The sequence below is a fragment of the Alnus glutinosa genome, chromosome 3 (assembly GCF_958979055.1).
Source record: "Alnus glutinosa chromosome 3, dhAlnGlut1.1, whole genome shotgun sequence".
Classification (NCBI taxonomy): domain Eukaryota; kingdom Viridiplantae; phylum Streptophyta; class Magnoliopsida; order Fagales; family Betulaceae; genus Alnus; species Alnus glutinosa.
The window spans coordinates 35203995-35226627 of NC_084888.1; the positions used below are offsets into that span (position 1 = coordinate 35203995).

At 38.3% G+C, this 22633-nt stretch overlaps 3 protein-coding genes across 4 annotated transcripts; 1 reads left to right on the forward strand and 2 right to left on the reverse strand.

The window, feature by feature from the left end:
- The first annotated feature begins 1027 nt into the window (after positions 1–1027).
- LOC133863077 (uncharacterized) lies at positions 1028–2025 on the forward strand. Its single transcript, XM_062299061.1, has one exon. The coding sequence runs from the start codon at positions 1156–1158 to the stop codon at positions 1807–1809; it is 654 nt and encodes a 217-aa protein (XP_062155045.1). The 5' UTR covers positions 1028–1155; the 3' UTR covers positions 1810–2025.
- Positions 2026–5437: 3412 nt separating this feature from the next.
- Positions 5438–7274, reverse strand: LOC133863075 (probable E3 ubiquitin-protein ligase RHC2A). The gene has a single exon (XM_062299060.1). It carries the CDS (start codon positions 7086–7088, stop codon positions 5979–5981), a length of 1110 nt encoding a protein of 369 aa, XP_062155044.1. The 5' UTR covers positions 7089–7274; the 3' UTR covers positions 5438–5978.
- A 5492-nt stretch (positions 7275–12766) lies between these two features.
- LOC133862912 (DExH-box ATP-dependent RNA helicase DExH12-like) lies at positions 12767–22027 on the reverse strand. 2 transcript variants are annotated; one of them, XM_062298832.1, is made up of 4 exons: positions 21901–21997; positions 18761–21747; positions 17958–18347; positions 12767–17367 (listed from the first exon to the last, which is right to left on the reverse strand). In XM_062298832.1, the coding sequence occupies exons 2-4, from the start codon at positions 21698–21700 to the stop codon at positions 14182–14184; spliced, it is 6516 nt and encodes a 2171-aa protein (XP_062154816.1). In that variant the 5' UTR covers positions 21701–21747; positions 21901–21997; the 3' UTR covers positions 12767–14181. The 2 variants fall into 2 exon arrangements, with proteins under 2 accessions (XP_062154816.1, XP_062154817.1); XM_062298833.1 differs by having other exon boundaries at positions 17958–18275; positions 18761–22027.
- Between the last annotated feature and the right edge of the window lie 606 nt (positions 22028–22633).

Consider the following 22633-nt stretch of genomic DNA (forward strand, 5'->3'; position numbering starts at 1 on the left):
ATTCTTAATATATATTTTACAACAATGTGTTGCACTTGACTGGTATTTGGTTGGAGTATCGCTCTTTTTTTCAAGATATGTGTTTTTGCAATCAAGTTTGTGGGTATGATATGCCCCACATCTACTCATTCAGGTATTCCTATCCTCTTATTGTTTTGTTCAATTCTATACACACATTGGGGACAATGCGTGATTTAAGTTTGGGAGTGTGGAAGAACGAAACACTGTCCAATATTTTACATTGTTACTTGGAAATGGTTACATCAACACCTTATTATGATTTTAGCTGCTCATCATGGTGCCGGGATGGCTTCCTGCCATGTTTTTCTCCTCTTCAACTTGTTAAGCTTTCAAAAAGAATTTTCTGTGTAAAGCTAATTAAACAAAGAAATGTATACTCTTGTTAGGAATTATATTATATACCTTGCAAATCCAGGGACCCGTGGCAGGCCATTCAAAACGAAATTCGGGTCAAATAATTGCCACAAAATTGAATCCGGAATCATGAAAATCACAAACATATTATTCACCTGGTCTGTGTTTTTCTCCTGCTTTAACAAAAAATACAATATCCACAACAATCCCCTTTGTTTTTTAATGCTTGTGTGGTAATTAATTGACCCAAATTTAAGTGGAGGAGAAAAGCTCAAATTCTAGCCTCAAGGACCAATGAGAACTCAACGTCTAAGCACCCTCTGCTTGCCACGTGTAACCCAGGCTATCTTGATCGTGTGGCCGTTGAGAATTCAAAAACCAATCCTCAGGATATCAATTTCTGTACACTCAAAACTCAAACACCACTTATAAGATTTTGTTATCAGATAGAGCAAAACAGAAACAACTTGAAATAAACAAGCTAGAGGCATGATATATATTCGGTAGATCGAGAAGAAATCATAAAAATTTAAGTTTGTCACTGTCGGAGAACAAAAAGTCCTCATTTGCTCATCTTAATTATATATTCGGTATAATTACTTGTAACATACGGCAGTATTTGATTGGTCTTTTAACCAATAATTTCACAATATAATAAGTCAGGAAAATCTTGAGACCCATGAACTAGCTAGGTCTCTATATAATTAAGTTGTCCTTAAGCAGGAAAATATTGTAACACGCCTTGGTCGCCTTGCTTCGATCTGCTTAATTACGATCGAAATGGCTGCAACCGAGCCAATCCTACCTGAAATTTCTCGAAGCGATGTGTTTTCGTCGTCACAGCGTAGGCCTGATCTGCCTACGATCGAAATGGCTGCAACAGAGCCAATCCCTCCTGAAATTTCTCGAAGGGATTCGTTTTCGTCGTCACAGCGTAGGCCTGAACGAAACTCCACAAGTGATGTACGAAATGCTCATTTAGTGGTGGCAGCTCTGGTTGCTGCTACAGCCTTCCAAGTAGCAGTCAACCCTCCCGGAGGTGTTTGGCAAGATGATAAATTGGTGGCCACTAATGAGACAAAAGTTCGTCACGCGGGTAAGGCAATTATGGCGTCTTCTAACCCGAACGAGTACATAGCCTTCGTTTTCTTTAATTCGATGGCGTTTTCTTCCTCTGTCATAGCTATTATCTTTCAAACAGCCAACTTACCATATTTTCGGTTGAGTTATATGGCCTTAGTTTCAATGTTGGTTACATATGGTTATTCAGTTCGTGCGGTGACGCCACCTTGTCACACTTGGCACTGTGCTCATCGCTATGTGATCATCTCATATTTTCTTTCACTTGTGATAAATGCTATGGTGGGAAAAATTAAAAATTGCATGGGGAATAAAAACGAGGGAGAGCACTCAGAGCAGGGTGGTGAAGAATAATGGATGATCAGTTACATCACTCTCTCTGTATGTACGTTTGTATGTGTGCCGTGTGCCGTGTGCCGTGTGTGTATGTATATAAGCAGTCTTCCAGTATTATGTAAAATAGGTTGACCTCTTTGCTTTTCTCATGTTCAATCCTCTTCCTGATCAGTGATCGTGACCTTCCTTTTTGGGCTTTTATTTAAAGGAAATATATATGAATAAATTAAGCAACTTCGATCTATTTTTAATAAGTCCTTTGCATCACGTAGTTTAATTAATATTCTTTCACTAACTTTTCTGTAAATTTTCACTTGTTTTTAGATCGAGGTCATTGTTAAACCAAAATGATGCACACGGGGTTGTACGTAATTCTTCCACCAATGCCCCAAAACTCTAGAAAAAGGCTATTAGGCAAACAGTGCCGCTCGCAAATAAGCTCGAGCTTTGTTCGGATAAATTCAACTTGCTATTGGTTCGTTTGATAAATGAGCAGATTGTTAACACAAAAATATGTTCAAATATTAAATAATACATGCATACTCGTATAGTGGTGGAGCCAGGATTTTTATCCGGGGGGTCAAGAATTTTTTTTATGAATAAAAAAAAAAATTAAAGTTGAGCAAAAATTAATTAAAATATTAAAAAAAAAATAAAGTTGATTATTAAAAAAAATAAAGTTAATTCGTTGGAAGAGCGTTTTCATGTTTTGCCAAAAGTGAATTTTACATAACCTACTGGGAATGCTCTTAATAATGCTGACAAGAAGCATTTCCCTTCAAGGATTTATCCACATCTGCTATCCTCCAATGACCAATGATACCAGCATTAGCTCTGTTAAGTCATAAAGGTTGGAAACTGAGGATGAAAATTATAATTAAAAAAAGAAAAGAAAAAGAAGTTATATACTTTTGTGACGTGTAGTGCTCTAAAGCCCTGCTAGTTTTATTTATTTATTTATTCTTTAAGATGAGATAGTACCATATTAAATACAAACAAGAAAATAGAAACAAATACAAAAACAAACGCCCTATAAAAAAAAAAAAAAAAAAGAGAGAAAGGAAGCCTCAAAATACAATAAAGGTGGATATTTGCCACTATCAAAGGGAATATCTAACAAGGGATACAAATCAACAAAAAAGTTGTCAGTCGAGCTGGTGGTAGCTGGTAGCCCAGTGAATAATGTTGTGAGCACGTCGATTCGTGTTCATATCATTCTTTGTGACAGTTCAGCTGTCAAAAGGGCTGAAGAGACTAAATATATTAGAAATAATGATGATAGTTCTCCTATTGGTATTGAGATGTAGTTTTTGTATGCGAAGAATGACGGACAGTGAAGCTCCCTCAACAAAGAGGTGCTGATAGTGATATTTGGGCTGATTTCATAGCAAAGAATGCAGTTAAGGCCTCTCATTCATTAGGGTCACAAGAGGAACTTGCTAGGCTGTTCACATTGGGAACGGATCTTTTCCATTTAATTTGAAATGGAGAGGAGCCGGTTAGTGAAATAATAAGATGCTGAATTATAAATTCAATTTTTTAGACAATTTTGTCCTTTTTTTTTACTAACCAAATGAAATGGAAATGAGCTGTTTGCGTTCACATCATGTAAAACTTATGGACAAGTGCTATTTCGAAAAAAAGTTTGCATTTTTCAAGGGATATAAATTTCTTTGGGTGGGAGGGATTTTCTTCAAACCCATCTATAAACAGGGCTCCTACATTTGAATGGATTAATTTGGGAAGCACCTTGGGCTTTTTTCTTCTGAAGCATGCATATACCTTTGGAAGTTACAAGTACCCTTTGTAAAGGCTAGCCCATCTTAAACAATTCAGAAGCAACGGGCTTCGGTCTTCATCCAGTAAAAGTGATTCCTAAACGGAAAATGATTTTCTGGGGACGGGACTCTCTTCCTAAACAGGATGAAGGGATTTATGCACCTTTTTTTTGGGGCCGTGGCATGGCAGTTTGTTGGACATCCCATTGCCTCAATAGGCTCGAAAAGCTTGGGTTGTAAGCCCGAGTAATTTTATGGTTCAAATTTTATTTTATTTTATTATATCTAATCTTGTACGTAAATATTATTTTATTTAAAAATTTAAATAATATGGCAACATATTTATCATGTGGCCTCAACTACCCTATAAGGCCTTGAAAGTGGTTTGGCTACCCGTACCATTGTTGGTGGTCAAATAACCATGTAGCCATAGGGTGGATCGGCTACTCTTATATTTGACCAGAAGAGATGGTCAAACCACTCAAAAAGTCTTAAAAATAGTTAGGCAAATTGGTTGAAAAACGATAAGAGGATCAATAGCCACCGAAAAAAAAAAATTAAAAAAAAAATAAAGAAAGAAAGTTTTAAGTTTCATTTTAAATAAACAACCTATATTAAAGTTATTGCACAACATGCAATACCCTAATATTTCAGAATCAAGCTTCCATTCATAGTCAAGTTTTTAAAGAGGATTTGAGAATGCATTGGCACCATTTTTGGACATCCATTGGAAAATCAACTCGGAGGGTCAGACTATATTAGGTGCTCAAAAATTAAAAGGAACAAGAATATTCATGCCCCCATTTATTTTCACAAATAGATCACCAACCTCAAGTAGTCATATTTATTATTTACACGTAAGTATCAAAAGTCAAGGCAACAGCAAGACAGGATCGAACCGTCAATCGCCCATGTATGAACGTGCAACTACTTTATCGACAAAATCGCCAAAAAAGTCATGCAAGTCAATGGCTGCCGCATCTAGAATTATAGAGGGCTAATTTCAAGTGGGGCTTTTTTTTTTTTTTTTTTTTCTTTCTTTCTTTTTTAATAATTTTTTTTTCTTCTATCAAATGAGCTCAATCCTCACACTTTGCCCTTATGCCAATGCCAATCAACTTTTAAATTAATACTTGCTAAAAAAAAAATTAAAATAAAAAAATCGAAAGGTTAATTGACATTACCACGTCAACATGATAACATAGTGATTAAATAAAAGAATTGTTTCTAGTATTACTTTTATGAATAGTAAATAATGCTATGCACTACATCTTCATCCTACTTGGGTATCAATTGATTAGCAACAGGGGATGAGAATGTAATATTTCACATTACTCACGAACATTAGGTGAGTAATGCCATACATTGTACCTTTATCCCAGTTTACTGAAAAGTGGCAAGATTTAGTAGTCATTGAATATATTTTTTAACAAGAGCAACGGTTACAACACTTTACCGTGTCAGCATTGTGAAAGTGAAATAAATGCAAGACTTCTCAAATTTTTGTCCCAAAGTTTTCAAATGATGTCACCGTTCCATGTGATTTATTATTTTTCAAAAATACATGGCAAGGTGACACTGAAACGTAAAACCAAAACCAAATCTAAATACTAAGTCTGTCTTAAACGTGTCGTGATCGCACGTTTTAACCAAGACAAAGTCAAATTCTACTGAGTCAGAATTGGCGCCTTAACACAGAGAAAGAGGGACTCTCATTGTTGCCTTTCTCTTCTTATATAGTTCTTACGATCAAACGGAATATCCCTTCAAATTATTATTGGCCTTTTTGCTATTAGTTTTGAAATATAAAATTGAATGCTATACCTTCTCAGAAAGAAATAAATCTCAGGGAAAACCATGCAACATGATTGATGAGCTGAATAGCACCTTTAAGGTAGTTATATTTTGTGGATAAACAATGACAGAAAGATGGAAGATACAAACTGAAAGCTAACTACAAATTAAAATTGATGAAAATAAATCTAAAACAAATATTGAAAAGAAAAAAAAGAAAAAGAAAAAGAAAAAAAAGTTGCAGGTAATTCTAATTCAATTTCTTGAAATTTGCACAGGCACTATGGTACACAAAAGGCATGTACCTTCTTGCAGTTGCTGCCCCCAACAGCCACCTCCAAACGCACAGGCACAGTCCCCCTCTTTCTCTCCCAGGCTTCTTCTGCTGCTGCTCCTGCTCCTGCTCCTTGTTCTTTTATGCATATAACAGTTCAATACTTATTTACTGCATATCTCCAGCAATTTCCCACTTCACAGGAAACTGAACCCACAAATTCTATGGAGCTGTGAATAGGGAGACTCCCATTCTCACTATTTACAGTGACACTCCCATTCCTCTTGATGGGAACTTTCGCCCATTTCCCATCAAATGATACCATTCCTTTGTCCCACTATTCAAAACTCCAGAGCCCAAGTCCTCCGCCTACTCGCAGTCAAAGAGACCGATCTGGCTCTCCTCACCGCTGGCCTATCAGAATTAGAGCTCGAACTCGATCCCGAAGACCCAATTCCACGAAAGCACGAGAAAAAATTCCGAAACGCCTGGCCAAACCCACCGCCCTCCCTCCCTCCCCTCCCCCTAGCCGCCCACGACACCCTCCTCGGCGCGCCGCCATTGTTGAACCCACCATCGACTTCCGTGTACACCACCGGAAGCTCGCGGTCTCCACCTCTTCCTCTTCCCCCGGAAAACCTCCCCACCGCAAACCCACCTCCCGGAAGCCTCCATATCGTCAGCCCAACGTTCTCATCCAGAGGCCGCGCCTGCCCGCTCTCGCTGCGGTCAGGCTCCGCCGCGACACTCTCTACATCCGCGGGCAGCTCGTGGCGGCACACCGGGCAGGAATTGTGAAGCGAGAGCCATGGGAGAATGCAGTCCGAGTGGTATATGTGCTTGCAGGGCATCTCTCGGGCCTCCGATCCCAATTCGAATTCGTCTTTGCACACGGCGCAGTGTGAATGCGTGGTTATGTGGCCGTCGCCTATTGCGATCGTGGGCATCGCTTCGATGGCCGACTTCGAAGCCGGAGGATGCTCGAATCGAGCGACGCCGTTTAGCTCGATCTGCGAGAGCTGCTCGAGGAGGCGGTCGAACCCGGACCCCAACAGAAACTCCGACACGCTCGGAGGCAACGGTCTGAGCCCGGAACCACCGCCGTCGTCGTAGTAAAGCTCGAAGCGACGTGTCTCTCTGCCATCGGACGGTCCGCGGAGCACGACGACCGGGTTGAAGGGGGATCCGCGGTCCACGCCGATCCTCCTGATCCGACGGCCCGTGGTCGCCTGGTCCGGATTGGCGGCGGAGCGTTGACCGATCATGTACATCGCACTCGCAGGGTTCCTCCTGCGCCGCCCGTCCACGTGGACGGCCCGTAGCGGGTTGTCAATGGCCTCCACGAACCCCGTCTCGCAGTCGGGGCACACCACCGACGAGTCCCGGCTCAAAACCCTAACGAATCGGCTGCATCTGTAGCACCAATACGACGCCATTTCCAGCGTAGACATCTAGATCCCAATAATTCAATCAAACAAACCCCTGATTCCCCCAAGAATTAACGCTCTCAGGGTTATGATCAGAGCTTCACTTCGAAAATCCAAGAAATTCGAATACTTGAAAAAGCTCGGATACCCATTAGAGCGGAAGAGAGAGATGGCGTTTGGGGGGCCAAGAAAATGAAGGTGGGGTTATAAAAGGGAAGAAAATAAAAACGGCTAAACCGCGTGGTCATTTGTTAGCGTGTAACCAACGCTTTGAACTTCTTTCAACACGTGGTGGCTTTCCATTGGCAACTTGCGTTTAGGATTAAAGCGAGATTTACAACGTAGCCGGTTGAGCCGATTAGAGCCGTTGGATTTTCTAAGATTCCAGCGTGGTCGGTTGGTCGGTTCGAACTTCCTTTACTTCCATCAGTCTGAACTTCCAAGCCGGCGAGAGGGTCAAGCGGATACTTCAAACAGGAATTGGGGATCAAATTGATTTGTGATTGTGAGTCATAATTAACGGTGTGATTGGTTTTGCAATTTTTTTGAAAAATATTTAAAATTGTGAATATTAAAAAAAATTATTTTTAAAAATTAAGTTAAAATGATTTAAAAAAATTTGAGACAAAATTATAAAAAATTAACTTTTTAATTCTGTCTTTTAATTATATAAAAGTTTACTAAATAACATTAATTTAACTTCAAAGCTAAACTCTTCAACTTTGACAAAGCTAATTAAAATCATTTTGTTGAAATTCAGTGCATATTTTAACTCCAAAAATATGTACTAAGAGGCAAGAGATACCAGCTACAAAACGTCCGTTAAATACGTTAATCATTGAATTGATCACAAATTAATTAATTATGGCCCAATTGCAGGCTGAGCAACTATTTAGGTTTTAAATGCGTTCGATATGGACCCAGGACCCACACAAAGGATCCAAGTTGATCGAAGCTACTATTTAGCGCATCATAATACTACCCCACCGGATTGCTACTCGAGCTGCTTTGACATTGACCAAAATGATTGGCTCAGAATGAAACGTGCCACGCTCGCCGAGGAGTCATGATTTAGTCCACGTGGACCACGTCGATTACGGACACGGCATCATTCTCTCCTGTCGTGTGCATCATCCCCGCCTTTCATGTAAGGTTGCGTTTGGTTGTTTTTTAAATCTTAAAAAATTTTAATTTTCAAATTCTAGTGAACCCAACTTGTATTTGTTTAGGATAAAATTTTCTCTCAAATTGTTATTTTATTTTATTTTATTTAGTATATTAAATTGATTTTTTATTTTATTTTTTTTATTTTATATATAAGCATGTGATAGTGATACAGTGATACTCATATATTTTAAAATAAGTTTTCTAAAAAAAAAAAAACTATCATTTGTTTAATTATCTAGCTAGTCAATGATTATGATTATCTATTAGCTATATTTAAGTGAACATATAATTTGAAAACGTAAATTGGGATTAAATAGATTTCGTACAATCGGATCGTTGAATAGAATCAATATTGATCACATGATCAACTATATATATTGTGTAACGTTCTCTTATTATATTAATATGCAATTAATTCTTATTATATGATGCAATTGCGTGGTCGCAAACCGAGAGAATCACACAAATCAGTTGCGTGCATATAAAAATATTCACTCAATTCAGCTCCAACGTTGAATCTAAAGCAATAATTCAAATAAATAATTATTCATCCAAATTAAAAAACAATAATAATAACTCAAATCATTAGTCTCTTTTCAATTGATATAGCCGAAGTTACTGGAATTTTGTCGTGCTTCCCTACTGTCGGAAAGGGTAACCACTAACCAACCCAATATTGTAGGATAAATATAGATATTATAGGGGGGCCTCCATGTGACCTCAATATGGATAAGGGTATGCTCCCTTCAAAAAAATATATATATATGGATAAGGGTATGTCGACGGATTCAAATTTCGTACGTATATGAGCTTCATGCAAAATTGTTGAGCTTTGTATATAAATCTAAAATATAATAAAAACAGAATAATCGTGAAAACAAAACAGAGAAAAGAGATAAATAATTTATGTAGTTCGATTTATGACTTTTGTTTACATAATAAAGCCTAAAAGGCTGCATTGTGCTCAATATATAGCATGATTGTTTACAATATATAGATCTTTATTTATAGTTGAATAAGTCGACTTATACAAGCAAATTGACTTATTCAAATAAACACAAATTGACCTAGACTAGAAAATATAAGTCAATATGATGTAATCCTAATATGTTAGGTTATATCTCTTTCTCTTTTATCTTTATCTTATTATTTTGTCTTATATTTATCTTAGAAGAATATTATCTAAGTAGAATAATATTTAAATAAAAAGTCTTATCTCTTACCTTAAGAGTAGACGGTTAGTAAGTAGCTTTAAGACTCTAGCTACAGCTATGTGCAGAATTACAATTCTACGTACGTAAGCTGTATTATCTTTTTATTTATTTAAGGAATAAGCAAATAATGTAAAATGAAGTTGAATTATTGTTTGATAAATATAGTTTACTGTGTTTTTTTTAGAGTTCCTGACTCATTCAAAACAGCCAACTTATCTATTTTTTGTGTTTTTGTCAATTGGTTCATATCACGATAATTTTATATTCAGAATATATTCTAACAGAGATAACACTCATTAACTTACGACGTGCTCGAATTGGTGCCCGAACAGCTTTATTGCACCCAATTAACATCCGGGTATGAGCCCCAACAAACATTTTAAAGTAAAATCATCTTGGGTCGAATCGTGCATTAAAAAGAAAAGGAAAGTTGGGAAGAGGCCTTTTGTCACCTTTTACTGGTCTTCTTTCCCTTTGCAATTGCTTCTGCCTTTCTTTTTATGTTCCTCCCAACAACTTTCTGAGTCAAAAAGCTCTTCTCAAATCTTCCACCATCAAAACTTTATAGGTTCTTGATTTCATTATCTTGTGAAAAGAAGAAAAAATGCTTTTCTTTGTGGACTTGACTAGAATATTTGAATGCAACATTATTCACCAAGTTTTACTTTCGCTTAAAGCTGGTTTGATCTAAACTATTCGAGCTAGCTATCTATCTATATCTATCTATATATATATAGTTTATGAAATGTGTTGAAAAATATTCTCAATAGTTAGTAAATAGGCTTATTTAATTTATGCAAGTCCATTTACATATATTAATCTTAAAAAATGGTCAGCTACCTTAACAGTTTTAGTTAGGCCTATTAAGAAACAAAAGTTAAAGCCCAGACAGGAATGATCCGCGAGAAGTTGAGAGTATCTCGGAGGTATCAAATCTCGAGATACTTGGACTGCACAGATTCCGGATATCCTAGTATCATCTCTCGGAATCAGGGAGTCAGTTTCAATCTTATTAGGAGCAAACTGTTGAAGTCCAACCTATAAATAGGTGCACAACACCATATATTCTTCAAATGATTTATTAATTATAAAGACTTGATATAAATTCTCCCAAAAATTGACTTAAGCATCGGAGTGAGACCTGCTAACACCCTTGGCGAGCTTCTTTGCTTATATTTATTGTTTTACATGATAAACAGAAGAACTTTCCTAAAGCTTGTGCCACCTTACCGGAAACTGTCTTAACAAAATGCATCATCATTTTTAAATTTTGAGATATAAGAGATTTGGATTTGATGCATTTACTTGAATTCTTTTGTCTCAATCACCAAATAACATAATATATAGAGGGTATTTTTGTTTTAGCTTGTACCTTAAGCGATTGTCATATATATATAAAAAAGAGGGTATCTTTCTTCTTTGAGAATGGTGATTTTATATATATATATATATAAAGAAAAGAAAAGAGGGTATCTTCCTTCTTTGAGAATGGTGATTATAAAATGTTGGAGAAGGCTGAACCACCCAAGGAACATGGTGAGTTCCTTCAAAAGGGGGAACTAATGAAAGTGGTCAAAGCTACCTCACCAATGATGAATGAAGGAACGATTGGATAGAAGATAAGAGAAATTCATGAACAGTTCAAATCCTAATCTGCCTAACAACATGAAGGAACCAATAAATCTTTGGAAAAGTCAAAGGATATGAGTGGCCTAACCTTGCCTCATAGTCAACTAACCAGGGAGGTGTAATTAGCTACAATAATCTATACTTAATATATAGGTATCACTCTGCTTCGTTTGTTTCGACATAAAATATATATTTTTTATTTTGCAATGTTTGGTATGATAAAAAATTATAATCAAATCGAAAACATTTTCGATTGACGAGAAAAAAATTATTTAATTTCTGTAAAATAGTTTATATATTTTAAAATTAAAAACCATTTTTCAAGTTTGAGCTTCTCCTTCTCGCATACATTCTCTCACACAGTCCATTCTTCTTCACCGCTGACGGAGGTTGCCGGCCGTTGCCTATTATTGTTGATTTTTTGTACGAGCTAAACACCAAAAAATATTTTTCAGCTCTGAAAAATGATTTTGCTGGAAATAGTTTCCAACAAAAAAACGTTTTACGTTGAAACCAACGGAGCCTAAACATGAAAAACAAATATAATTTGGAGTGAAATGTACCTATACTCGTATAATTTGGAAGGAAAAAATAATATAGCTTATTTTGTTAATGTATTTTGAGGAGTGTTTTTGGTTTTTAGTTTAAAAAAAGTATTTTAACGTGATATAAAGATAAAAATTATTTTTATATTTTTACGAGTGTTTTGTGTTTTAATTTCTTGTTAATATTTTTATTTTGAAAAGAAAAAACAAAAGAAATAAAATAAAAATTTTAACAGAGTATTTTGTAAGATTTCAATGCACAAGAACTACGAGCCTTTGTAAACTACAAACTATTAGGAGAGTATCCACAAGTACTAGTCTCCCATTTTGCCAATTGCCACAAAGCAAAAGTACTAAAAATATTTTTTTTTTTTTTTTTTTTGGGATAATTAAAAACGTATATTTATTAGTGTAAAAAATTTTGGTCTAACACAAGGGCATCATTATCCTTGGACTATTTACATTTCACTACGTATGTTACGAGTCCTATATATGCTATAGACATTTTATTTAGGACAATTTTTCTTCAAATTGGATGGAAAGAAATTCTTTCAATCATGTCTATTAAACAGATATATGTTCTTAGAGTATGTATTTTTAATATAAACTAACATATGTTGTTAGAACATATAATTCTCACATGCATTTTGAAGAGCATCGTGTGTTCTAAGAATATATGTCACTTTAATATACTGGATTAGAGAAATTTTCTCCAAATCAATTTGAAAGAAAGCTTTATTGCAGTAGATCCTTATCTATCAATGTTTTCCTCTATAAAAATATGAAGATATCATCATTCACAAAGAATTGTTGTTTACAGATGTATGGGGCCTTCCCTGTTGCTAAGGTTGAGGGGGCCTATTGAGACACTGACTGATTAGCCAAAACATGATCACAAGAGAGCAGCAATTCAAATATCAAATGTAACACAAAAGATGGGAAGCTTAAGGATAAGGATAATGTGGTTAGTTACATTACTCTATCAATGTAATTCAAACTTTCAAATACATTGTAATGATGTAATCTGTACTGCTTATGTTCTAAATACAGAACACATCTCTCTTCACATTATTGAAATGAGGGAGTAAACAACACCCAAGTGTTTTCATTCTATCAAGGGCAAATAAATTATAATCTATTATGAAAAGTATGCTGTGCGGGTATTCTTATCTGATTATAGAAAGCTCAAGGTAATCTATTATGAAAATTATGCTCTGTTTCGATGTAAAATATTTTTCAGTGTTTGACTCTTACAAAAAAATTACCGATGACAAGATTTCGTCACTGACCGACGGGATTCCGTCCACTTTCACCAAATTCCAGCGATGAAAGCCAAAATCTGGTGACGGTGGCCGGACGTCGCCGAATTCAGAATCCGGCACCGTTTGAATTTCAGCTTGTTTTGCCAAAATTTGGCTTGCCGAATTCCGACAATCGGATATCAAAATTCGGGAACCTTCGAAGGTAGATTCGGGCTACCAGCAAACTCCAATGCCGGCGGTGACAGATTCTCACAAACGTGTGTGCAAAAATGAAGAGTTTAAATCCAGAAAACGATTTACGGTTTTCACGTTTTCCAAAAATTAAAGAGTTTTTACGGTCAAACTAAAAATGATTTTTGTTGACCATCATTTTCGGTTATACCAAATTCTAAAAAATACAGAAAATATTTTACGCCCAAACAAACGGAGCATTATAGACAGGCTCGACAAAGGGAAAATGACTAATATTCATTCATTCATCTTGAGGGAAAACAAAGAAAGAGACTAGAATCTGTTAAGAAAATTATTGCTCTTAAATTCATTCAAACCAAACAACCAAGCAAGTAACAAAAATGAAAATGAGACACTAAAACCAAAAACAGAGAACCTTCAATGATATACATCAAACGCAAGAAAGATCAGTTCTTTATAAAGTCAAAAGCTTCGGAGATTAGCTCTTTATGATAAATACACATCAAACGCAAGAAGTCCTGGTTCTTTATAAGTTTATAACTTTAAAAGCTTCAGATATCAGTTCTTTTTTATAAATACACATCAAACACACACATAATAATAAAATAAAAAAAATAAAAAATAAAAAAGAAAGTCAGTTTTTCTACAAATACTCTCCTACTCTTCTACAAAGAAAAATTTCTCTCCCTGTACCGTCGCTCCTCTCTCAACTCTCCCTCACACGGTAAGATTTCTCTCTTTTTATGGGTATTTATCATAAGTAACTCATCTTTGAAGCTTTTGAATGACCGACCTTTCTTGCATTTGATGTATATTTATCAAAAAGAACTAATCTCTGAAGCTTTTGAAGTTATAAAGAACTGACCTTTCTTGTGTTTGATGTATATCATTAAAGGTCCTCTGTTTTTGTTTTTAGTATCTCGTTTCCATTTTTCTTATTGGTTTGGTTTGAATGAGTTTTAAGAGCTATAATTTTCATACCATATTCTAGTCTCTCTCTGTTTGCCCTCAAAATGAATGAATTCTCAAAACAGATTACCTCAAGCTTTGTATAAAGTATAATCAGATAAGAATATTCCCAGTTTCATGTAGAATAATTTATTTGCACTTACTCTTCTTCCCCACTATCTTCACCGGGGCCTGCTGCTTCTTTGACATCGACAGTGAAGGTATACTCCTGGTCACAACCCAGATATGAATCGCACATGAAATAGAGCGTGTACGTCTTCTTTCCAGCTTCTGCAGGGGCAAATTCAAGCTTAACCTTTGATTTCCTTTGCAGGGAAACCCTCTTGATGGCAAGCAACTGGTTAGTTTTGGCATCGCCAACAACAAGCCACCACCCTTCTTCTTTGGCCTTGGGGTACCTGGGAGCATCAACAGGTCCCACCTCTGTCCTTCCCTCAAGATCCCGCTCAAGAGTGACTTGCAGCACCATATCCCTCCCAGCCCTCACCTTGTCATTATCCAGCACTTCATAAGTCATATCGATGTTGGGAAAACGGTTGCAAAACCTTGCAATATCCACCAACTGTTCATCCGACATCTGCAGTAGCTCACGCCTCTCATCATCTTCCATCTCCACCAAATCAAATACGGTCTCTATATTCTTGCCAGGGTTTTCTTGGCATCTCTTGGCCAACTCCTTTGTAAAGTGTGGAAGCTGTAGAAGCATAGAATCACGCTCCCACATGCCCTGTGTCAACATTTGGCAGACTTCCATGGCAAGAAGAGCAAGGCTCAGCCAGCTATTGCTCGAAATAACATCAACCATTGCCTGAAGCAATCTAGTCGCAGAAACAAGCACCTCTCGCTGGTCCGATGATAGGTTCCCACCCACACTCTGCCTCGCAAAGTGGGCCTGAAGAAGCGCATTTGCTTTCACATGCGGGTCCATGCATTTGAGATTTTCAAATGAAAACCTATGGTGATTAATCAACCTCCGGACCACCTCTTCCTCCCCAGGTCGTATTGGAAGTTGTTCATACTCTGAAGCTGAAACCAGGATCTCTAGAAGACCCTTCATCTTCGTTTCAGAAGTCAAAGAAGAACTGAAACGCTCTATAGTAGTGTAACTGATGTAATAATACGATGCTATCAAGCCAAGATTCGAAGGAGAAAGGTCCATACCATCCTCGATAACGACACATTTACTTGCTTCCAAATCGCTCAATGTGTTCTCTACAAGCTCTGACAAGTGATCAGAAAGGTGTCTGTGACTAACTCCCTGAAGATTGTAATAGTTGGGATTTTGTGTGAGCCTCCTGTACATAAATGTCCATGTAAGATAATCCACAGCATTTTGCTTGTTCTCTATAATTCCAGCAACAACTTCCGCATTCAAATTATCTTGTAGAAAGTGGTGCAAATGGCTTTCAACTGGGAATGCTTCATATAAGAACCTCTTGTAGTATTCTTTACGAGGAGCATGGCAAAGAATGACACATTTCCCAGAATCATCTAATAAAGGTCGACTTGCATGACCCATCATTTGCAACAGATCAGTAACAGGGTAATCAGTATGAGAATTTTCCCGATCATCATAATATTGTGTTCCCATCACGACCACCAAGTGGGCTGATAATGACAAACCCCAACACATAGAACTGCTCATGACACAAACCTGAATCCACCCAGCCGCAATCAGCTGTGACACAACTTCTTGATCCAAATTAGTTAAGCCCTCATGCAAGTAGCCCACTCCATGACGTAAAGTGGCTTTCAACATTTCATCATTAATTTTGTCAATGAAAGGCTCGATTTCTTCAGGGGTCTGCAATAAAAATGGCTTCTTCCCTCCTCTGTCCACTACAGAGTACGTCATCAGATCCACAGCAGTGAATCGGACATGCTTCCTTGTTGGAACAAAAACAAGAGCAGGCTTCCCATTCTTGGTATGTTGAACAATTGCAGTGTATGTTGATTTCGTCATTGCTTTCATCCTCACTTCAAAATTAGCTATGTCCACTCCCTGAATGTGTATTTCCAATGGCACAGGACGTACACCAGGAGGAAAATTGAAAAGGCCACGGGAGGTAGCACCTATCCATTCCCCAAGATCCTTTGCATTTGCAAGTGAAGTAGACAGAGCCACAATACGAATCTTGTCCTCAACTTGACTCGCAATGTATCTCATCCTGGAAACGATCACTTCCAAGTTGGGACCACCTCGACCCCCAATCAAATGGAGTTCATCAATGATGAAGAGGCTAACCTGTTGAACATGTTTCCTTTGTTTCCAGCGGCGGGACAAAGTATCCCATTTCTCCGGAGTACTGATTATTATTTGACCTTTCTCAAGGAGTTTCAAATCGGTAGCTGTTTCCCCAGTTAATTCAACAACCCGCATTTTAAGACCACCCTTTCCAAACTTCCACTCCCAATCACGATACCGTTCCTTCGCTAGAGCTTCAACGGGTGCAATATAGACAACGCGCATGACACTCTCAGGCCCTTTTTGATGATTCCTTAAGATAGCAAACTCTGCACAAATGGTCTTCCCACTCCCTGTCGGTGCAGCAACTAAAACATTGTCATCCGTGCTATACAAAACAGTGAATACCTGCGTCTGAACAGGATTAAAATGCTTAAAATCCTTATAAAGAGCTTCGTATGATGGATTCCTTAAGGCAGTCACAGGCAGTGGTTGCAAGTCCAATAGCTCCGTCGGTGGAGGATATTTTTCTGGTAAGATGAGATGCCTGAAAGAAACAGGTAAAACAGTTTGTGACCCAAGCCATCTATCTGACACAACACGGATGAAGTACTGTGGTGGCAATGGTTCATAAATTGGCACCGTGAAATTCAACGTGTGATCCTCATCAATATACTGCTTCTTCAGCATGAAATATTCATGATGAAGAATATATTCACCATCATTATCTTCCACAATCACCCAAAATGGCTCCACACATCCATGAACTTTGTCCTCCCACTGAAAGTCTGGCGTTATTGTCAGCTCAACCCTCAAAACAGTGCGAGTAATTGGCTGAACATGTGCTGCAAGGTTAAGTTTGGGGAATTGATGGATGAATTTATGAAGCGTCCTTCCCATGTGACTAAGCTGCCCTATTTCCTGAGATGAAAGGTCATAATACCTTTCCCAGGCGAAATTCTTCTTCTCTAACTTCATCAAAATATCATTTGGGATTCCACTGAATTGGCGAAGCGGTGTTTGGACACTCCACATCCTCCTGTTAACCATTTTCAATAAGTTCAAAGCCTTCTCAGCCAATTGTGCCCATCCACGTTTCAAAACTATCTCAAAAAGAGCTCGCAGAAGACGTCCCGCACTCTGAACACAAAGACAGAAACAAGTGAGCGAACAAAGACAAAGAACCTGACCAAAGAACAAACAAAAGCAGACAACAAAATGAATTCAAATGGGACAAAGGAGAAAGTAACCACTACAGTGAGCTGAAACGTTCTGATGCGGGACAACAAGAAGTTGAGAAGAAAAGTTGAAGGAGAAACGAGAGAAGAAAGAAGACAAAACAGTCCATCGTTTTTTCTTTTAAATTCATCAAAAGCTAATTACCACAGTACAAAACTATGCTTAAATAGCCTAGGGATTAAACCCTAACCGTAGCCCTAGTGACACTTAGGCAAACAGCCCACTAAAATAACATAAAGCCAATCTAAATTAACATAACCCAAAGTCTAAAAAATAAAATAACATAACACTGAAAATAAAATAGCATAACAATAAAATGTAACATAATCAAAAGTGCCAAAAGTAAAATCTCCAGCTCTCCTCTGATATCAGAGTCCAAACAAGTGTAATCACTGGCATGTATCTGGTGTCCGCATCACATTCTCAATTCTAATTGAACTATAAATGAAAGGGCAAAAAAGAGAAAACAAGTAAACAAGATATAAACGAACCTGAGTTATGAAAACCATGTCAGATGTTAATGAAAGGCCTTCAAGCTTCAACTGTGAAATATATGCTTGCAGCAAAACATTAATCTTGGCACTAGGCTCTTCCAAGCTTTCCTTGATGGGAATAGGAACACGATCCAAAAGCTTTGCTAGCTCCATCTTCTCATCCTGCCGCACTGTAACATATTTGAATTCTTCACTGAGTGAAAACAACCGACAAAGCTCAATATCTCCCATAGTGGGCTTCAAATGCTCATTATACGTCGATATTGTCCCATGAGTTATATAATAGTAACTAGCAATGCGACCCAAGTCCGTGACCTGGAAATACCCACTTTTTCTATCATACTTAACCAAATTATTTTTCTCCAATATGGTTGCTGCAGAATGAATCTATACACAAAAAAAAAATAAAAAAATAGAGACCATGAGACAACAAACCACGGATACGAATAAACAATAATTTCCATAAGGGCTAAAAAAGAGACAGGAATGCCATCATAATAAAACAGTAGGATCTAAAAGATATCTGGACATACAAGAATGCCTCAGATCCCCACAGGCCACTGGTAAGATGTAGAACAGAACAAATCAACTTAGAGAACATATACTTGACCTTGCCCCAGTATAAGCATTAAAGACATATATTTCAATAAAGTAATTTAGTCACACTTGTTATACTAAGCATAAAAGAAATAAAAGCATCAGAAGATAGCCGCAGAAACTAGAGAAAATGAGAACGACAAAAAAAGATGCAACGTACAAAACAGAAATGAAACATAAAAACAAGAGAATTTGATTCTTACCAAATCAGCCCTCCTCTCCTCCAATGTTATATCTCTCGTGAGAACATCAGGTGCCAAACCATAGAGTGTAGGATTGCGCAACATGCGGACATACAAGTAAGTGTACCCAATCCAATTGGAGGCTTCTCTAGCATTCTGAACAGTTCCTAGAACAATTTCTGCATTCAATTGGTCAGCCAATTTGGACACAAACTGACTTTCAATAGGAAGCTGCTGATTCATTAGAGAAAGATAATATTGTAGTTCACTATGACCAGTAATGATTATGCCCTCCCCATACGAATCATACTGGGGCCTTCCCGCACGACCCAGCATCTGCATAACATCCAGAGGACTTAGTTCGGTCCATGCACCATTTTCTGGATTGTAAATTTGGGTCCCTTTGATGATAACGGTGTGAGCAGGCAAATTGACACCCCAAGCAAGAGTTGCAGTAGAAACCAAAACTTGCACATGCCCAAGTTTAAATAGCTCCTCAACAAGCTGGCGATCAGACCTTGTCAACCCAGCATGATGAACAGCGAAACCATATGGCAGAAGGTCTTTAAGTTCATTGCTCTTGACCAGATCTCTATGAGTATGGAGAATCTCACGGCTTGCACTGTCCTCTTTCAAAAATCTACCAAGAGTATCGTTAGCAAGAGCAGTATCTCGTATGGCACGAGCTGTTTTGGCTGTTTCTTTCCTCGAGTGGACAAAAATAAGGACTTGATGCTTTCCCGCTACAGCCATTACCTTTTCGTAACAGACATGACTCATCAACAGGAACCTCTGCAATGGCTTCTTTACCGTGACTCCAATATACTGTTGGGAAAGAGGTACAGGTCTGTAACTATTGTCAAAGTGGAATAATCCTTTTTCCAGATCAACCCGTAAGAACAAAGCCACATCTTCATAGTTAGGGAGTGTAGCAGACAACCCAACCAACCGAATATGGTCTTTTGTAATTTCAATCTGCCTTACAGTTCTAGCGACAATACTTTCAAGCACAGGTCCTCTGTTATCATGAAGAAGATGAATCTCGTCAATGATAAGAAGCTTCACAAGCTGTGTATAAGTACGATCACCTGACTTCCTGGTAATGATATCCCACTTCTCAGGAGTTGTGACAATAATTTGAGTTTCTTCAATTTGTTGGCGAGTAAGCGACTGGTCTCCACTAAGCTCCCTGACCTTGACATCATAATACCGCAATCGATCAGACAAATTGCCGACGACTTCAGCGACAAGAGCTTTCATAGGTGCAACATATACAATCTTATAATTACTGTGGTTGAATGAACCATCCGAATTCCTGTTCAATGCTATTTGCTGAAGTATGGTGAGCACTGCAACATTAGTTTTCCCTGCACCAGTGGGAGCACATAATAGGATGTTGTCAGCTTTAAAAAGGGCAGTCTCATAGACTCTACTCTGTACCCTGTTCAACTCCTTCACTCCTTTGAAAGCTGGTTGTGCCCAGTCTGGCATGTCATATATTTTTATAAGTTTCTCATTTGGAACAAGTGATTTTGGCTGCAATGCGGGCACGTGAATTTCTTCGTATCCCTTGCTAGAATGCCTATAAGACCCATCAGGAAGCTCAATCTTTTTTGCCGCCACCAAACGACTACCTTGTTCAAAAGCAATACTGTCCAGATCAAGTAACTGGCGCTGGCCCCAGCCACTGTCTGCATCCCTATCAACAAGCCCTCTCCTACCTCTGTCCCCATCTCCACTGCTCTCATCCTTCAATCGGCAAGCCTCTTCTCGAATACTCTTCTCCAAGTTCTTTTGCCTTTCTTTTGCACTAGCCCTTGTGGTATGCAACTGATCAACAATTGCCGCCAATTCCAGACCCAAACCCAGCATCTCCTCCTCGATCTTCTTCTGTTCATCGTCTTCAGCCCTTGCCAACTGGGTACACCACACAATCTTCAGTCGATTCCTCAACAGAAACTTAATAAGGTTAAACTTATCAAATTGGAGAAGCACCAACAGCTTCGACTCCACTTCCCTGCCATCACCTTCAGCAAGTATCTTAAGGACCTCTTCTGCAAGCTTCTGGCACTTTTGTGGATCAATCTGCTTTTCAAATGCTTCAGAGATCTTCCCCTGAAGCCAATAAGCACCAATGCTCAGTGCATTCGGGCTCATACTCTCATTTGCTTCCCCCATATCATCGTCATCGTCGATCCCACCCCCAATTTGCATAGCCCCAGCACCATTGGCTTCCACCACATCATCGTCCTCCTCTTCATCCTCCTGGACCATATCAAGATCAGTCTCCTCATCGTCCTCCTCATTCTCCTCAAACTCGACTGCCACGCCCACATCATCGTCAAGAGCATCATCACCATTGGCAGCAGCAGGTCCAGCTGCATCACCCCCGTCTTGATAGTCAGTGATAAGCCTCCCAAACGAAACCAACTGATCAAAAACAGGGTTGCGAATCGGATTCAGTAGCTTCTCAATTTCCTTCTTCTTGTCGGGGTTCTTAATTGTCTCATTCTTAAGGACAGCCAAGATCTCATCGGCGGCACCACTGACAATGCCGAGAGGCTGGCCACCCAACTGTTGTTGAATGACACTCAGCATAGCCTCATACGCAGCCCTCGTCTCCTTTGTCTTCGGCTGGTATATACCTTCCTCGGATGAAGTCAAGACACTCTCTTCTTGAAGGCGGCGCCGCTTGCTCTGGCGGCCAGGTTGGGGTTCGGCAAGCGGGTCACTTCCCTTCTTCTTCCTCTTGGCTCTCTGAAGCTTCTCGTCCAGTTCAGGAGGTTTCCCACGATAGGCCCTATCGCCGAAGCTCTTGGTGCCGATCTTGCCCCAAAGGGACTCGGGCTCGCCGGTGTCCCGTGGGCGAGAGTCGGTGGTCAGGACCAGACTGGAGTCGGCTCGATAATCGTACTGCTTGTGTATGGCGTGCGCTTCCGCACCACGGCCCAGATGCGCCATTTCGATCGAGATCACTCCCTTTCTCAATTCCAAATCTCAGAAAAACCCTGCTTCAAATTCAAACTTGGTAGTAAACAGTAAATGACAGAATCTAAATACTAGAACAGCCAATAAACCCTAGGCTTCTTGAGAAACAATAACATGATACATCCTAAACCCTAATCGTATGTAATCAGCAGATAGAGAAGGAAACACTTAACCTTACTATTGTTGGGGTTATCCACGACCACGAGAGGCCTTCTTCCTCTTGGGAAAGAGTATTGCCCAAGCTATTGATGCGACTCAAATTACAATTTTCAACATAAGACTGACGTGTAGTAAACAAAAGACAGCTTCAATTGCACTGTCTCCTGTAATAAAATTCGACGGTCTAATTTCATTCTTCATAAAACGGTGTCGTGGAGGACGTACGTGACGCAAAATTTCGAAGCCAAACTCAGGTATTAGGTATTAGGAACGGTTGAGCACCTAGTTTCTTATAGTGCTGGATGTTTTTGTCTTAAAAAAATATGATTGTTAATATATATATATATATATATATATATATATATTCGGTGACAGTGACTACCATATTTTGTTAAATTTGCTTTATAAAATATTTATAAAATGTTTGTGTAGTATATAATATTACACGTTGAGCTAATTAACAGTTAAAGATTTTAATTAATTCATGATATACGACATATTAATTATCATATTCATGAATCATAAAGATTAACAATAATATTTGCTCTTCATACTTACTGATCGCATTCATGTTGCACCGTTAGTGGAACATGTTTTAAATGATTTTATCATGTATTTTTAGCTCCTTTTCCCCTTTGAATTATAAAAAATAAAAAATAAATTGTTCACGTGGAATGCTAGCTCGTAGTTGTAAACATCATCCAAATATTATTGATTTGTTGTACAAAGCGCGTGCATCTTATAAAT